Below are 17,030 nucleotides of genomic sequence, written 5' to 3' on the forward strand. Positions count from 1 at the left end.
ACCAACAGAACAACAAAGTCCAAGTGTAAAAAACACTTTTATTGTTGCCATAGTCAACAATTTAAGACCAATCAGAAGTAGCGCCACCCCACTCAGTTGCCTGGGCAGTGGGGGCAGTGGACCAGTCCTCTGTGGCAGGCTGAGTACTCCAATCCTCTGCAGGGAAAAACAAAATCATACTGACTTCGCATCGAGTAGAGAAATAAATACTTCTTACATGTTAACATAATTTGAGATTCCATATGAACTCACCAGAAAAGACTTCGCCCGTCTTTGCTACAGCTGGAGCAGCTGTAAGTAAAGTCATAGTTGAGTGCCAAATAAGGTACAAACATCAAATTGCCATTTTGTCAGGTTTGAATATAGATAAAGAAAACTAGTTATCTTACGTGCAGGGAACTGCTGGATGGGCACAGATGGCACAGCAACACCCTCAGACCAGTCAGCGACCTCAGGCTGGGTAAACTCTGCTGCAGGGGCACTCCATTCACCCTGGAACTCCTCCTTTCCAACAGCCTTCTCAGCTGCAGCCTGCTCCTCCTTTTCAATCTGCATTGAAAATATGTACATTAGAGCGTGCAAATCAAGTCGCATAACCATTATATACAGCAACCTCAAGCCATTGTACATTTCTGAAGGTGCACTGCATTTGTCTTACCTCTTCAGGGTCCCTGTAGAAGTACAGATCGGGCATGACCTCCCATGGGTGCTCCCTGGAGATGGTTCCTCTCATCCTGAGAACCTCCCTGGCCAACATCCACCACATCAGACCAACAGAGTGGTGACCCTGCAACACAGTCACAGATTGGCTATTGATAACCACTGAGTAAAATACACACCTGTTGCGATTGTATGTTTCATATTATCCAGAGGCATGAAGATCTATAAACAGTTGCCTTTTTGTGGCAAGACCTCTACCCCTTTTCCCCCATGTGGTTCAGAGGGGGGAGGTTGAGGCCAAGCATTTTTATTTAGCACACACCCTACACCCCGCACAGCACAGACAGACAGCGCAGGGCTCTATAAGTGTGCAAGATTCAAGGATTTACTGAAGTATCAACAGAAAACATTGTTAGGATTAGTCAATATGATTCTTTTATTCTGTTGGTCTCACCTTGTTGTTACAGGGGATGGCAATGTCCACATATCTCAGTGGGGAGTCAGTGTTGCACAGGGCAATGGTGGGGATGTTGACGTAGGAAGCCTCAGTCAGTGGCTGATGGTCAGCACGAGGGTCGGTCACAATCAGGAGGCGGGGCTCCCTGAAAGCTGCCTGGATCTGATTGGTGAATGTACCAGGGGTGAACCGACCGTGGAAGGTGGTGGCACCGGTGGCAGAGGCGAACTTCAGCACTGCTCTCTGAAGTGGCCAGAAAGAACAAGTTATACTCAAGATCTCAGTTAAATTCTGATTATTTTCATTTGATAATTTGAAATGTGGCTCAGGTCACTATCAAACCCCAGTCATGGGACAACAGTCCTCATGGTGTTAGCGAAAACCCGGCCCGCTCACTCTTGCACACTTCCGACACCTGAACACTGACATCAGTGCCCGGCTTTAACAGTGTGCATTTCATAGTTCATGTACTAATGTCCCACTGTGCAAAGCGGCAATCACTACAATATAACAGGACAATAATTTAGATGTCACATCAGTTTTTTTTTACTGTACCTGTCCAGTGTTCCTGGAGGAGATGACACACACATCAGCAGGGTTTTCAATGGCAACAATGGCCCTGGCAGCCAGCAGCAGCTTCTCCCAGGTCCTCTTCAGGTTAATGATGTACACACCTGGTGATTGAGAGAGAACCCCAGAGCATTAAGACAAATTCTTACTTTATAATAATTTGTAACTTGTGTAACTATCACCATGGATAGAGCATTTCCACCACTCACCGTCACTTTTTCTCTTGTAGACATACTGATCCATCTGGAAGTCCAAGTTGGTGCCTCCCAGGTGGGTTCCTGCTGCCAGGAACTTCAGCACATCCTCCTCCTTCATTTGAAGGACATCCAGACCTCCGGACATCGTGACCACTTTCCCTGCGTTACGAGTGAGATGGGAGAGCTGAGGGGGAAAAATAGGATAAAAAAAGCATTGGTCAGGCAATCGCAGCAAGTTTGTGTCTTGTCAGCTCAGTGTGTGCAAGTAGTTTAGACTAAAACTTCAATTATATGATGCATTACAACCTATTCAGACATCAAGCTTATTTACTTCATTGTTTGATTTTTTTTTGCCCAGACGAGGTTGGGATGCATTGTTGGCTCCAAAACCTTAAGCTAAAAGTTTAGAATCCTGCCAAGAGGGTACTCCGCTGGATAAGAAACATTGACTGAAGGCATCCGGGTTACAGATGGCCTTTAAGAGCGTAAAACCACGCTGCAAACCAAGTGTGCGCCTACTTCATCTTATTCTTACATCTCTAATGGCACATTAGTCATTGTACTTCATCTGGGTAAACTGCGATTATGAAGTTTGACTAGAATTTAGAATGGGGCGCGAGGAGAACATCGCGAGATGAGCGCGTGTCAATGGCTAGCAAGTTAGCTATGGATATTAGCATTATCTACTTTAGGATTATTTCAGATGATAACGACGCGACAGGCAGGGGTTATGCTGCCCTGCTGCCCGCGTTATGGTCTGCCTATCATTATTTCGTGTTCTTGGCGTCACTTAAAGGTTTATTACCGAAATACGGCATTAAAAAAACTCACCACGAAACAACGCCGTATGGAAGTCTGACCACACGGTGAAAAAGAGGGCGCTGGGAGGAAATGACGTAGTATTAATACCAAATTTCCAAGCGTGTGATTGGTTGGTTATTGTGAATGGGGCGGATGTAATTCTGCAGGTTTGCCACTAGATGGGGTTTTATGCTTCATGCCATGTGCTGTAGTGATGGAAGCAGAGGTAACCAGAGGTCGGATCACGGGTCTATCCCATATTAAGACAATGGAGATGGAAAGACCATATTAAGACAATGCTGAGACGCTGACTTCTCGGTGAAAGACTGACCCGTGTTGCAACTAGCTATATTTGCTAGAGATAAAAAGTTCCAGGCAAAGGGAACATAATATGTACACAATGACACAGCGAGTTGAGAAATAATTTAAATGAAACGTGTCTTATGTGCAGAAAGTTGTGTATTATATTGTAATCCTGAAAGGAAAATATAGACATTAATAACGCCGAAGGCAATCGTGGTGGGAGACTGAACAGCCAGATAAGTAGGTTAATTGGTAATGCCGTGTTGATTCAAAACTTTGGTTTGGGTGAATGTCAAGGACATTACAGGCGATGGATCCCACAAATAAGGCTAAAAATGGGGTCGATGTGTCACATGGTGGAAAAACATGTTCTGGAGTTGTTTTCTGGGAAGAATCCGGGTTGGCAACACTTTCAGAGTCGTTTTGGTCAGCCACCATAAAGTACCTGAGGATTGATTTATTATGATCCCTCCAAGCAAAGACATTAGCAGCCTGTAATTTTGTCTTCAGCCTTTCAATGGTCAATTCCTCTGACACAAATTCACACACCGTGTGAAATCCCATATTAAATGACTGACTTACCAGTCACCAGTGGAAAAAGTCACTGGATGTGACACAGCTTGTTGAAATGCGCACATATGAGAGGCCTACTGTCAAGTTTAAATGACTGGTGATCCAAAACTCCCTATTCACATAATAGAGAGGTTTATGTATCCGATGAACTGCAAACACAATATTCAGAGACTAAATCAAATCAAACGTAAGAGGAATGAGTCTTTCTAAAGTTTAGTAGTCATATATTTTCTCTAAGTAGCTGATCTTTAATGAATAATTAACTTGACTGTTTTAGGAGATAGCTCCTAAATATCTTAATGTCTTACTTTAGCCTGACAATTCTGCACTCCTTCTCCTTATGTCCTGTTTGAGATTATGTCACCACTCCCCCCTCTGCTGCTTATCTCTGGCTCACAGCGCTGTGATAAGTCATTGGCCATTATGTTCTTGTAGTCCACTGCAATATGCTGAGCAATATGTCTTTCTAATCTCTTGGATAGTTTTACACCACAGCTGAACCAGTAAGCCATCCCACTGGCAGAGTCAGCCATTGTTTTATATCCTGTCCAATTAATGAGAGAAAAGTAACAAAGTACCATATCATATACCTGAGCGGGAGTTTTTAGGACAGAAACACTAAAGTGGTTATCCTTTGTGGTATTTTTAAATTTGTAAAGGAATTAAATTCTGTTTCCACCACTGCTATCTGACCAATAAGTAAATCTAACCAAAAGTATCAAAATTATGTATTCAGCTGCTTATTTCTGGTTCTGCACATATAAAACGCTGGGCCATATCTGCACTACAGCATTTCAGAGGTAAGCCGGGCTTCGGGCACTAATGTGAGGCTGTGAGTTCATTTATACCGAACACAAAATTAACAACAAGATTCATGTTCCACATAGATATATCGTACAGTGTTTTATCTTCTTAAACATCCTTAACAAAAGGTTGAATATTTTCCCAATGGTAAACAACAAATATTGAAACAAAAATAATTACATTTGTAGGCAGATGAATGCACTGAGTAAATACTACAAGCAAATATTACTTTGATTACAAAAATATATAGTAATATAAATAAGATGGTGTTATTGGAAAGGCATTTAAGAGCCTCTCCAGGTTTTAAACTGTGCTCTGACAGAACTGTTGGGGGGGTTAAAGTGCATTACAGAAGTCTGCTGTATCTGGGACACTGTCTTGAGTAATGATGGATTGCATCACTGCAGTCAAAACCAGAGAGGCAGGAATTCCCACTGAGGCATTTCGAAAACATGGAAAATCTCAGTTAATGAAGTCCAAATACTCATTACCCGATTTTTTTATTTTTTTTTTAACAACTTGTAGTGCAATAAAGAACATCATAGCATAACTATATTATTTCAAAAATATTTTCTCCAGGGTTTCGAAGCACAGGCCAAATGTCTGGTTCCTGAACTTCAGCCATGACCCAGCAAAGCACATTTCATGGAGCAAATTCTCCACATCTCTCTTGTGATGTGCGTGGTAGGCATTTAGACAACAAGCGGATGCTTTCTTCGTTCACCAGTCTGCACACCTCTTGTTGCGGTGAAATATTTGAAGTCATTGAAAGCCTTTGGCACGCTTATGAGCAAAACATCATCAGGTGCATCTCCACTGTAGCAGTTCCTTCCTGTTCACTCCATACCGTCTTCACTCTGTGACTTGACTTTTATCTCTTCTGTCTTTCACACGCTTCTCATCAACTCTCCCCTTCAGGACTTCAGTCCGAAACGGGCCATCATCTGCTCGTACACCGTCCAAGCCATGGCGGCCATCATGGTCCTCCTCAGTGCCCGTGGAACTGCCGCTCTAAAGAACCCCTGGAGTCCATGTTCCTGAGAGAGAGAGGGAGGACAAGGTGGAAGAAGATATAATCATTAATAATAGCATCATGCAGCCATGGCTGTACAGTTCAAACATAGTCTGTTAACTGGATTTCCACAAATGCAAATAACGCTGGCCTGGCTTGAAATCCTAAACAGCAAGATGATAAAGAATAAAACATGTTGTGAGTGAGATAGTTACCATATAGATGTATCTGATAGCCTCTGCTGTCCTCAGCTGTGGATTCACTTGGACGTGTGTTTTAACCACATCAGCAGGCTGCGTGATCAGGGAGGCCAGTATACCCGCCAGGATCCCACAGCTGAAGTTCGCCAGGGGGGCGGAAGCAGACGAGTGGATTTCTTGAAGGAAGATAGACAGTAGGTATTTACTTCTAAAGGATGCTAAACACAATTACCTGTTTAGTTTAAGACTTTCAAATGTAAAGAAAAAAAAATATACAGAAAAAAATAGAGCCTAAACAAGACCAACAGTTACTGTTTTACATTTTATATGCTGCTGGTTATTACTGAATGGCCTCTGGGTGTACACTTACCTTGTGGCAATGAGGCCTTGGTCTGGTTGTAGAACATGACGTAGATACCAGAGAAAGGAACATCTCTGAGGAGGGTGGGCATCAGGCCAGAGAACAGAGCTGCAGGACCTTCAGTCTGACACACACTGCGCAGAGCCCCGATCACACTCCCATAACTGTACTTGCCACACTGAACACAAAAAACACACACATTTAGTTTAGTTTAATACGCACATGACACACTTGTCCAAATACAAGACCACACACAAAACTAAAAAAAACTAATTTGTATGGAATTTTGATGTTTGTCTGGTTCACTCTTTATATTGTGGAAAACGGAACTACTGACAAACTAATAGATGCTTTTCATATGTCCGTGCATATAGTCTAAAATGAGATCGGCTCATGTCATGGATATCATGCGATCAGTAGCAGCTCTGCAGAAAGTAAGTACACCTTCAAGCTTCTTCATATACAGGTCGCTCTTCCTATTGGCCTACAAAAATAGAAGTAGCTATAATATTGATCATTTCATAAGATTTTAGAATAACTTCTAATTTCATAATAACACAAAAGTGAGACCTAATTGTCCTATTCATAAACATAAAGTACACTAAAGTACAAAGGCAGCTCTGTGGTCTGTTTTTTTGCCTTGTACCCCACCCATCCCATTGAACACCCATCCACTGGCAGAGCACAGTGCCAGTATAACCAGCAGTTAAATTGTAACTGGTTTAAGGCAGCGATTCCCAACCATGGGGTATTTGTACACCAGGGGATACTTCGATCTATTATCGACTACGATTTTTGTTCACACTCTTCTGATCGTGCTTCAAACAGGGAACCACAGCAAACACATCTCCTCCACACACACACACACACACATACACACACACACACATCTGCCTGTGCTTACTTCAAAGCGTGTCTTGATGACAGTGACCGGCAGCATGAAGACCCCTGCCACTGTCCGGGCCCCGCCTCCCAGCAGCACGGCCTCCACGGCCCCTGGGCTGCTGTCCTGGAAGAAGTGTTGCTTCAGAGAGTAGTAGGTGCTGAAGTAGATCCCCACTCCTGGGATGGTCCGAACAAAGGACTGGAGGAGCAGATGGATGAGAGAGCAGAGTCAGAAAAGGGGAAATCTGAAGTTGGTGAATTTGTGAAAATGTTTTCATACAATCGGAAGACTCAATAAGACGGGGGGGGGAGAAAAGACAAGACAGAATTAATTAAGATGTTCGAACCGGTGAAATTCCTTTCCACAGTCCCAGAAGCCTCTCTGTCCGCACCACGCTCAGCAGCACAGTCACCATCCCCACTCTGCCCGAACTGAAAAGGTGATCAATGGGAAATAATGTGTGATAAAAGGTTTAGCTGAGGTACAACTTTCTTTTGTGTTCATCCAGTCAATATAGCAGTTCTTGGAGGTCACAGGGCATGTGATGCAAGCTAGTGATACTGATAACTGTGTGCACACACACACACACTCACCCAGGCTGCACGCCGCTCTGCAAAGTCTGCAGACGGGTCTTGACCAGGTCGAGCGGCTGGAAAAGCAGCGTGGAGCAAATCCCACTGAGGGAGCCACACATGAAGGCTTTGATAGCTGGGTGAGTCTGGGGGAGGGGAGAAGAGGAGAGGGGGAGGATACAATGAAAGCTAGACAGGAGGTAGATAATGATTTGATTTACAGAATTAGCATTGTGTGCTAAAACAAAAAAAAAAAAACGTCTTTTTAGCAGATAATGAAGCTTGAATTGTGATGCAGCTCAGGGGAAATGTGTGTGCACTCCTTGAACCCACAAACTTATTTTCAGATCAAACTAATCTGTTTTATAAATAGATTCTTTATAGAATGGCCCCTGGGCCCCAAAGTTATTGATAAAGCCACAAAACATTCAACACTACCAGAAGTTATAGAAGTGATATTAGTCATTTCACAATTAGATGCTGTAGTACTAATACCATTAGTGACCAAGGACATTTTTTCTTGTTATATTTTTCCAAAGTTCCAAGTTTTTTTAACAGCGTGTATACACTGTGCTAGACACTGAAAAATCCAGCAATCCTTCACTTTATCTGCAGCTCTATAACCACCTCTGGACTGGAAAATAGGTCATCAGTATGTCAGAACGGTGTTATCGGCCAGACAGGATGCCCTGACCTCGAGAAAAGGCTCAATGACAAGAATGACCCTTCTGCTCAAACCTAATCACTTATGACTAATATCAGGTTAACAAAAGTGTACATAACTGTTCCGTCTGGAGAACTCACCAGTGACAGTTCCATAGTTCTTCTAAGTTTTTTTCAACACACAAAATCTTTTGTTTGTCCTCCTCTTGCCGATCTTTCACTGTGCTGCTGTCCACTCTGAAACGTTTGCACACCTAAAAAACAAAATAAAAAAAACAAACTTCGTCTTACGTCTTGGCCTACGGAGTTCCTCTTACAGATGATGGGCTGCGGATCATTACACACACACACACACAGCACAATAAGTATACAGCTCACCTGACCGACACTGTCTTTCCTATTTGCGACCACAAGACATTCATTAACTAACCAAAATCATTGCGCTACATATTAGGATGGATCTGGTGCATGTCACTCTGCTGCATGTTTAGAGTCAATGTGAACACATAATGAACTAATGCAGTGTGTGTGTGTGTGTGTGTGTGTGGAAAGCGTGATGCCCCTGGAGGGCCAAATGGAAGTTTGTGGGGTTTAATCTCCCATCTGCAGTTCTGTATAATTTAGACTCCATGTAGAGACCCAGTGACAACACATGTATTCTGCTTCAACCAAAGAGGGAGAATAAAAGGAAATGAAAGGTGTGAAGTGGCCTTAATGTTCTTATAAGGCGACTGAAAAGTTACACTGTGGGATTTATATTATTAGTAATTTATATCAAACAAACCGCATAAAAAGACTTCAGGTGTTCTCCTGTCGCTTACCCTCTCTAGCCTGCCTCCTCAAGTCTTCTGCAGGATGGGGAGACTGTTGCGCAGACTGAAGCCACTGGTTAGCTACTAGCATAATTGAATCATTTTCAAAAGCGTTCAATAACATAAAGGGCACGGTGAGGGTTGTGTGACAGACCTCCTGTGTAATTAAAAAGGTGGTCTTCTTCTGCCTCTGCCTCGCAGTCAAGTTTTCTCTCCGTCGAGGGCCCGAAAAATAACCGCAAACAAGCTATCTGTCAGCGTGAATCCTTCTGACTAATAGCTGGAGCAGAGACACACCTGGACCTCCCCGCCACAGGAACTCCGTGCTGGAACATGAAAGTTGTGGCGGCGTCTCATTGATAAATTAACCTGCCGGTGCGGCGTGTCGTAACTGTGAGGAAGCCACGCCCACACAGGAGCTGCTGGCATCTGATTGGTTAACCAGCTGCATAGTGGTCCAGGAACTACACCTTCTCAAAAACTCCATTTAGGCAGAACAAATGTGTATTTAGTGGACTACAAAACTTCACCCACAAAGTGAAGATACACGGATAGATAGAGGAATTAAACAAAAAAAAAGTTTTAAACCGCTGCTTGGTAACGACTTAATGCACGAGATCAACACCAAAGACCGTTTCTAATGTACAATATTAAGTGGTGAAGAAAGTATTCATATTCTTCACTATAGTAAAAGTAAGAAGTTGCACCAAGATGTCATCAGCAAAATGTACTTAAATTAATAACGTTAAAGTACTCATAATGCAGGATGACTCCTTCCTGAGCGTTAAACTATCATATATTATATTACTTATTATCGATACTTAAATATGTATTTTTTGTATGTAAAACATAAAGTTAATAATATTTAACTAGCTAGGTGTCAAACAAATGTAGAGGAGTAAAAAGTACAATATTCTTCCCTGAGTTCCAGGGGAGTAGAATTATAAAGTAGCAGAAAATACTCAGTAGCGCAAAATTGTACTTAAGTACAGTCCCTGAGTAAATGTGATGGTCACTTTCCACCACTGACTATATTAAAGTATTTCTCTCCATATTTGAATCACAGATGACGTTCTAGTAACGGAACAAATACTTTAGAAACAATAAAGATAAAAAATATTTGCAAGTCATCGTGGTTAATCATGTCATGAATAAAGTGTTCAACTGAAGGCTGTCTTATAACACAAACAAGCAAGAAAACACAAAGCTACAACAAATAATTCTCACCCAAACTTCCCATCATCGTTTACTACATTTCACTCTATGGTGAAACCGGTTCTGACTTGCTTGTGCGAGGTTTGTCCCTTATGGAAAACCCTGACTGCCCTCTGCTGGTGTTAACTCATCATTTCATACACAACAACTTTGGCCTCCGAGGAGTCAAGTTCTGGACTTCAAACCTGGTGTTACTTCGCCCTTCACCCCGTTCTCTCAAATAACTGGCTTAAAAAACCTCCGAAAATAAACATCAGTATGAGATAATTATAAAGACACAGGAAGTCAACATGTAGCAGTTTGGAAAGCCTCTTTAATTGCAATAATACCAACATTTCACAACATGATTTCAGTTCCAGAGGTGCAGACAGACAAACATTGCAGAAGAATTGTTGGAGATGCAGTTTTTTTTTCCTTTTTCGGATTTCCTTTTGTTTAGTTTTTTTTCCAAGTGCGAAAGAGTGATGCTTTTAATTGTGTGCGGTTATTCTTAAATGTCAACGACGACATGTCCCTCTCACTTCCCAGCAGTGTGAGCCAAAAGCCGCCCCTGAGCACAGCCTGTGAGGGGGGGGGGGGTTTACATCAGAGCTTGCATCTCTATAGAACTGTTCATCTGATACATCTACTCAATACCCGGCCACATATTAAGGCCCCATGTCTATATGAAGCCCCATCAGCCAGAGTATAGTGTACATATGTTACAGTGAAGTACGTCCCCCTCCTTCAACAAGCTGTGCTCTGAGAATACAGTGTGTGCTGTGAGTAATACACTACCCCACCACCCCATTTAAACTTTACCTTGAACATTAACAAAAACACCGATAGTGATAAATGTAAAAATCAATGCATGTCCAGAAAAAAAAAAAAAAAAAAAAATCCAACCACCCTGCCCAGTAGAATTCAGATGCATTTAAGGCCTTAGTGTGTGTTGGCAGTCTGTGCACTTACTAAATGAGCATGTGCAGTCTATCCAAAACTTCCAAGCTTCTCCGTCAGTGTTTCAATGAAACACACACAAATGCAGTGATTTATAATGTCTAGGCTAAAGTGTTTGTTTTTTCATCTCAGTGCAAAATTAAGAAATTTCAGCACAGTCACAATCAAATGCCTTCAGTATGCGTCAATGAGTCTCCAATGGTGTTACTTGAAATCTGCCTCCAATTGTATGTTTCCACATGAAATGTGTGGGTATCAAATTATTAAGCCAAAAAGCATAGTCACGAGTACTACCTGCAGCTAAATCGATAGAATACATTTCAGCATATAAACCTTCATTATAAAGGCGAGAGCGCGAGCATAATAAACATGAAGCACTTCCATTCTTAACCGTTACAAAAACGTCTGCATAAAATACAATTCTATAGATTGAGATATTACTTTGGTCCCCTTCCAGTAATCTGTCTTAATTTATGTATACTTCTTTCTTTGTTTTCTCTTTACTTCAATTAGAAAAATAGATCCTAAATCAGGACTATTATAATTGGAATGTTTCCTTATAAAAATATCATTTTCTTTTTCTATTTTTCCCAGAGAATGAAAAATGAAGCAGAACAAAAATTTGGCCCAAAATAACGTGCGTGTGTGTGTTTTTGTCAGCATGATGATTGTCCGAGTTTACTGGCTTCTGTGTGTGTGTGTGTGTGAGAAAGTGTGTTAAGAATGCATAGATTGTCAGTGTTGAAGGGATCAGACTGTCGCAGGACTAAACTTGGAGGAATCAGCCGAATCCCTGTCTCTAGTTCCGACAACATGCTCATGTTTGTGTCCCTCTCCGGTCAGTAGGTACAGTAATGTGTGCTCATGTGTGAATTTGGGTCTGTCTATTTATGATGCAGTTCTAAGGAGTCAAGTGGCACTGTGGCTGTTCATTCAGGCTTGGGCTCAGCGGTCTCGCTCTTAGGCTCACTCTCCTCGTCGCTTTCGATGCCAGCGCGGGAAACAGCGCGGCGCACGGTGAAGGGGAGGTCGCCGCGCCTAAAACAGAAAAAAATAAAATAAAGCAGTGGCCACAATAATTCCCATCTACATTTATATGCAGCAGGACTGGGCGATAATTCAACATAACTTAATATATATCAGTTGAAGCGTAGCATCATATCATTTCAAAGCAATCAAAATTAAAACTACAGAACACTTGAGGTTTTATAATGTGGGTCAAATAATGTGATGGCACGTCAAGGAGAACCATCTTGCATTTAGTTTCTTGTATATAGTTTTTTCAGTCTACAAGGATCCACCTCAGTCACCTTCCTGAATTAATGATGCATAACACCCATTTCAAAAAGGACAGATCTGTGTAGGACTGCTACAACTATCTGTGTAGAAAACTGGAAAGAATTGAAAGCTACTGCGACTCTACGGTCCCTTTTCCCTCACCTGAGCTTGTTCTTGAGGGTGGTGACTTCACGGTTCATGGCGTCTGCCGACTCTGTGGCGTCCTCCAGCTCCCTCTGCAGTTTCCTTCGGTTGGCGTTGGCTCTCTGAGCCTCTTCCTCAGCCTCCTCCAGCTGACGCTTCAGCTGCTTCATGCGAGAGTTCAACTTGTCGACCTATAATGTGACAGATGAAGTTATATGTACAAAAAAAGTACTGATATGTGTACTCCCAGATGTACTGTAGGCTACAACGCTGATCTCCGTAATACATCCGATATACTGCAGAGGAGCTGCCTGATATTTGCTTTTAATAAATCACCACTTAGAGCTCGCTCTGCCAAAACACTTATTTTGGCACCGTAACAACTTCACTTATTACCAGGAATGTGAAAAAGTACAGATGTAGATCTACATAAACATTAGATTGATTGAGAACAGGGAGACGGAAATAGTCTGCGTCCCAATGGTGATGGGAAACCTCTGACCTGGTCCTTGTGCTGCTCTGTGTTGCGTCTCTCGTCGTCCATCTGCAGGATGACTTCCTTCAGTTTCTTCTCTGTGCGTCTCACAAGTTTGGTGGCACCCTGCCTCTCCCTGAGTCAAGAGCACAACATTGGTCAGACTAAACTCACAAAGTCACATACTGCAGGCTAGTGTAACCTGGTGGTGGAGCAAGTATTTAGATCTTAAGTAAAAGCACAACACTGCAATATAAAAACGCTCCATTACAAATTAAAGTCCTGCGCTGAAAATATCACTTAAGTATAAAAGCATTATTAAAATAATAGTATTAACATGTACTTTTCAATATAATGTTTGGTAGTTTCATTTATTACAATGCATCATATATTGCTAATAGGTTTTGTATGTAAAATCTTAATCTGATAACTAGTAACTAAAGCTGTCAAATTAAGTGTAACCCGAACATCTGTACCATGAGAGTTTGAGTGAAAGCTTTAAGAAAGTTATGACATTAATAGAACTCAAATATCCATGAGAAACTATTACTTTACATTCTAAGTGTATATATAATGTAGAATAAATGTGCAGTCTTGATTCAGTTGTCTCATTTCCATGGCTGAGGCTTTCACCTGGTCTCCATGTCCAGCTGTTCCTCCAGCTGAGCGATCTTTGCCTCCAGGGCGGCCATATTGGCCTTGTACTTGGACTTGACTGTTCCCTCCAGCTCCTGCAGCTTCAGTTTCAGCTCCTTGTTCTGACGCTCCATCTGGGCACGAGCCCCTTCCACACGCTGAGAGCTACTGCGCTCTGCTGCCAGCTCCACAGTCATCTGGTCAGTCTGAAAAATATAAATAAGTATAACCACAAATGGCAAGGAATCTATGTTTCTGCTGGAATGACACTAGTGGGTGTTGAAAAAGCCTTGAATCACTTGAACTTCACATCAAACCTGCACTGATAAAACATATATGGGCTAACAACTCTTAATAGACATGTCGACACTAATCAGCTCCTCCACTGACCTGCAGCATTGCTTTCTTCAGCCTGTCGTTGGTCAGCTCAGTGTTGCACTGCTCCTCCTCCAGCTCTTCCTCCAGCTGAGCAATACGAGCCTCCAGCCGTCTCCTCTCCTCTGCCACCTGAGCACTGAGAGACAGATTGAAGGTTAAGAGAGATAAAGGGGACACAGCGAGGGATACAGAATACAGAAGTGGTCAATAACAGGTGATGCACGCAACTGACAGTTTTGCCATTTTACTGCAGTTTGAAAGATGTCTTACTTCTTGCTGGCCTGGTTGTTAATCTCATCCTGCAGTTCGTCTCTCTCCTGCTGGGCCTGTCTCTTTATTCGCTCTGCAGCTGCCAACTCCTGCACAGGGACGAATGAGAAAAGAGTAGTCGGTTTAAGTGTGAGACGGAGGCAGGGGAACAGAATAGAGAGTTGAAGAGGCGTGCTTGCCGACCTCCTGCATCTGGAGCATGTCAGCCTCCATGCCCTTCAGCTTCTTCTCCGACTCCTTGCTCTGAGCGAGGATCTCCTCTCTGGACATGCGAGTATCCTCCAGCTCGCGGATAAGATCCTTCATCTGGGCCTGCGGAGTCAGTCAAGTTATTAGTCAAGAGGAAACAAACTACATGGTTTGTATCTAAACACTTAATTGAGTTGATGTGGACATAGCATTTTTGTTGTATTGGATATTTCAACAACTGACTCACTTGGAGTTTCTTCAGCTGTTTCAGGGCCTCGTCCCGGTTCTTGTTGGCCATGTCGATGCCGGCCTCCAGCTCCTTCAGGTCCAGCTCCAGCTTCTTGCGCGCGGCCACGGCTGCAGAACGCTGCTTCCTCTCGTCCTCCAGCTCCATCTCCATCTCCCGCACCTGAAGGATGCACATTTGATTTCAGCCACGTCCTATTACCCAGAAGCAAAAAAACTGAACCTGCATGCTTACACCCTCGAAGCAGTGTTTGTCATGTTCATCTGAAAAGTCATCGAGTTCAAATTAGTCAATTACATCTATCTACGTCAAGTCTACTGCAGCAGCTATTTAAAAAGCACCACTGTGTAAGACATGTCCTAATTTATTTAGGAATATGGCAGCAGCCCATTCGTTTTCGAATGAGTGTCAAGATGGACAAACAGACACTGACTTGTGTCTATGTCTTAACAGTTAACATATATATAAGATTTGGTTCCGTCTATTTCCTATTAGTACCTGTTTGACCAGTGACCTCTTCTTCTCCTCGCCCATCTCGTCGCGTCCTGCCAGGTCTCTCTCATACTGGGCCTTCATGGCCTGCATGTTGACCTCCAGACGCAGCTTGGCATCCTCTGTGGCCTGCAGCTCGTCCTCCAGCTCCTCCAGCTGAGTCTTCATCTCCTCCAGCTGCTGCTCCATCGCACGTTTAGCCTTCTCCAGCTCGTGGACCTGCAGGAACAGGGAAGAGGATTTTGAGATGAGGACAACGGTACGAACAGACCATACAGGCACAAACGCACCTCTGAACACACATTTTTCCAGACTTACATTCTTGCCAACATCATCCTTAGAGGATACCAGGTCCTCCATTTCAGCTCGCAGCAGTTTGTTGTTGCGGTCCAGTTCCTCCTTGATGTCCATCAGAGTGTCCAGCTCCCGGGTTAAAGCCAGTGCCCGGGTCTCCTTCTCACGGGCCTCAGCTTCAGCTCGGTCCCGCTCCTCTGCATAGCGGGCAGATATGTTCTTCTCCTCTGCCAGCATCTAGCGAAAGTCAGGATAGCCGTGTTAAAGCTTAATCCTAAAATCTCAAGTCTATAAAAATTAAAGAAGTGTATCCTTCTATTTTGTTACTAAATACTTTGTATTTTTGGATTTGTTGGGTCTCTGTAAATAATATAAAAAGAGTACGGTCTAGACCTGCTCTATAGGAAAAGTGCAATGAGATAACTTCTTTTATGAATTGGCACTATATAAATAAAATTGAAATCTATCTTTGATGTATATCCATTTCTCTCTCTCACCTGGTCAAACTTCTTCTGCTTCTTCTCCAGGTTGGAGACGATCTGTCGGAGGTGGTCCTGGTCTACCAGCAGGTCGTCCAACTCCTGCTGGAGACGCGTCTTGGTTTTGTCCAACTTCTCAAAGGCAGCGCATTTCTCCTCCAGGCGCTGGTTTGATGCCTCCAGGTCCCTTTGAAACCTCTTCTTTCCCTCCTCAGCAGCCTCCAGACAACCTGCATCCTGCTCGACCTTCTTCTTCATTTCGACAAGCTACAAGGAAAGTGGTGGTGTGACTCAAACATTCAATGCTGTGAGGTAGATGTGTGCTTCAGAAAACTTCCCAGATGAGGTAGCAATAGTTCAAACAATTAGTGAATCAATTTGTTCAACAGAAAATTAAGTCTTTAGTTGTAGCCAGTGCAAGTTTCTAAGCTTCTGGTCTGAATGTCACAAGTTATCAGCAGACAGTCTGAGGGACATGTTGATGTGTTTTTTCTTACCTGAGCCTGCACTGTTTGAAGCTGCTTCTCTACATTTCTCTTGGCTTCTTCTTCTTCCTCCAGCTGTTCTCTCAGGTTGTTCTGTTCGTCCTCCAGCTGGCGCAGACGTGTGCTTTGTGACAGTTTCTGGCGTGTCTCTTCCTGGAGTAGTTCCTGTTGTAAACATTGACATGTAAAGCTGAATTATATGTAGCAGACCATTTGATAATTTATTATTATTATCATCATCAAAGACTTCTAAGCAGTTTTCTGAAATCGATCATCTAAAATATTTTTTTAAATAATTTATTAAAGTCCTCTTCCACTCAAAAATGTCTTTTGAGCTTCACTGTGCAGAGTTTGACACTAGAAGATTATTTTATTAGTCTGATGAAGGGGGAAAGTTTCTCTGTGCTCCCCTTAAATCTGAGTTTAATACACGTTCATATGAGCAGGATTTTGTGGTCCAATATTCAAATTACACAATGTTATGTGGAAACCTCCAGTGCACAAACACTGAGGACTGAACATGTCTATCTTTAATAATTTACAGCCGTTTCCTCGGTAAGAGCATTAAACGACTAGCACGGGATATTTTCACATGACTGATTTGAATCATAAATTAAATCAAGTGAATTAATCCCTCT

The 17,030-nt window shown here is 42.7% G+C and overlaps 3 protein-coding genes and 1 non-coding gene across 8 annotated transcripts in view; all 4 read right to left on the reverse strand.

The window, feature by feature from the left end:
• Positions 1-18: 18 nt before the first annotated feature.
• On the reverse strand, positions 19-2,857 carry rpsa (ribosomal protein SA). The gene is made up of 8 exons (XM_044182469.1): positions 2,716-2,857; positions 1,897-2,068; positions 1,673-1,791; positions 1,115-1,360; positions 659-787; positions 390-549; positions 253-291; positions 19-156 (listed from the first exon to the last, which is right to left on the reverse strand). The coding sequence occupies exons 2-8, from the start codon at positions 2,027-2,029 to the stop codon at positions 62-64; spliced, it is 921 nt and encodes a 306-aa protein (XP_044038404.1). The 5' UTR covers positions 2,030-2,068; positions 2,716-2,857; the 3' UTR covers positions 19-61.
• On the reverse strand, positions 1,434-1,573 carry LOC122869597. The gene has a single exon (XR_006376355.1). It is a non-coding gene; the product is annotated as a small nucleolar RNA SNORA62/SNORA6 family (small nucleolar RNA).
• A 1,581-nt stretch (positions 2,858-4,438) lies between the features above and the next one.
• LOC122869445 (mitochondrial glycine transporter A-like) lies at positions 4,439-10,146 on the reverse strand. Of its 4 annotated transcripts, none has more exons than XM_044182470.1 (8): positions 8,881-10,146; positions 8,201-8,313; positions 7,418-7,542; positions 7,171-7,255; positions 6,843-7,022; positions 5,948-6,116; positions 5,593-5,753; positions 4,439-5,402 (listed from the first exon to the last, which is right to left on the reverse strand). In XM_044182470.1, exons 2-8 carry the CDS (start codon positions 8,213-8,215, stop codon positions 5,280-5,282), a joined length of 858 nt encoding a protein of 285 aa, XP_044038405.1. In that variant the 5' UTR covers positions 8,216-8,313; positions 8,881-10,146; the 3' UTR covers positions 4,439-5,279. The 4 variants fall into 4 exon arrangements, with proteins under 4 accessions (XP_044038405.1, XP_044038408.1, XP_044038406.1 ...); XM_044182473.1 differs by having other exon boundaries at positions 10,099-10,118; XM_044182471.1 differs by having other exon boundaries at positions 9,026-9,596.
• Positions 10,147-10,379: 233 nt separating this feature from the next.
• Positions 10,380-17,030, reverse strand: part of LOC122869441 (myosin-9-like) — a 33,630-nt gene continuing 26,979 nt past the window's right edge. For both annotated transcript variants that reach the window (XM_044182464.1, XM_044182462.1), the window contains 12 exons: positions 16,405-16,557; positions 15,926-16,174; positions 15,453-15,665; positions 15,141-15,353; positions 14,643-14,804; positions 14,390-14,518; positions 14,207-14,295; positions 13,949-14,072; positions 13,556-13,764; positions 12,950-13,058; positions 12,466-12,638; positions 10,380-12,063 (listed from right to left, as the gene is read on the reverse strand). In XM_044182464.1, coding sequence (XP_044038399.1) covers positions 11,955-12,063; positions 12,466-12,638; positions 12,950-13,058; positions 13,556-13,764; positions 13,949-14,072; positions 14,207-14,295; positions 14,390-14,518; positions 14,643-14,804; positions 15,141-15,353; positions 15,453-15,665; positions 15,926-16,174; positions 16,405-16,557 — 1,932 coding nt within the window. In that variant the 3' untranslated portion in view covers positions 10,380-11,954. The remainder of the gene's footprint in view (positions 12,064-12,465; positions 12,639-12,949; positions 13,059-13,555; positions 13,765-13,948; positions 14,073-14,206; positions 14,296-14,389; positions 14,519-14,642; positions 14,805-15,140; positions 15,354-15,452; positions 15,666-15,925; positions 16,175-16,404; positions 16,558-17,030) is intronic.

This window comes from Siniperca chuatsi, linkage group LG21 (genome assembly GCF_020085105.1).
Source record: "Siniperca chuatsi isolate FFG_IHB_CAS linkage group LG21, ASM2008510v1, whole genome shotgun sequence".
Classification (NCBI taxonomy): domain Eukaryota; kingdom Metazoa; phylum Chordata; class Actinopteri; order Centrarchiformes; family Sinipercidae; genus Siniperca; species Siniperca chuatsi.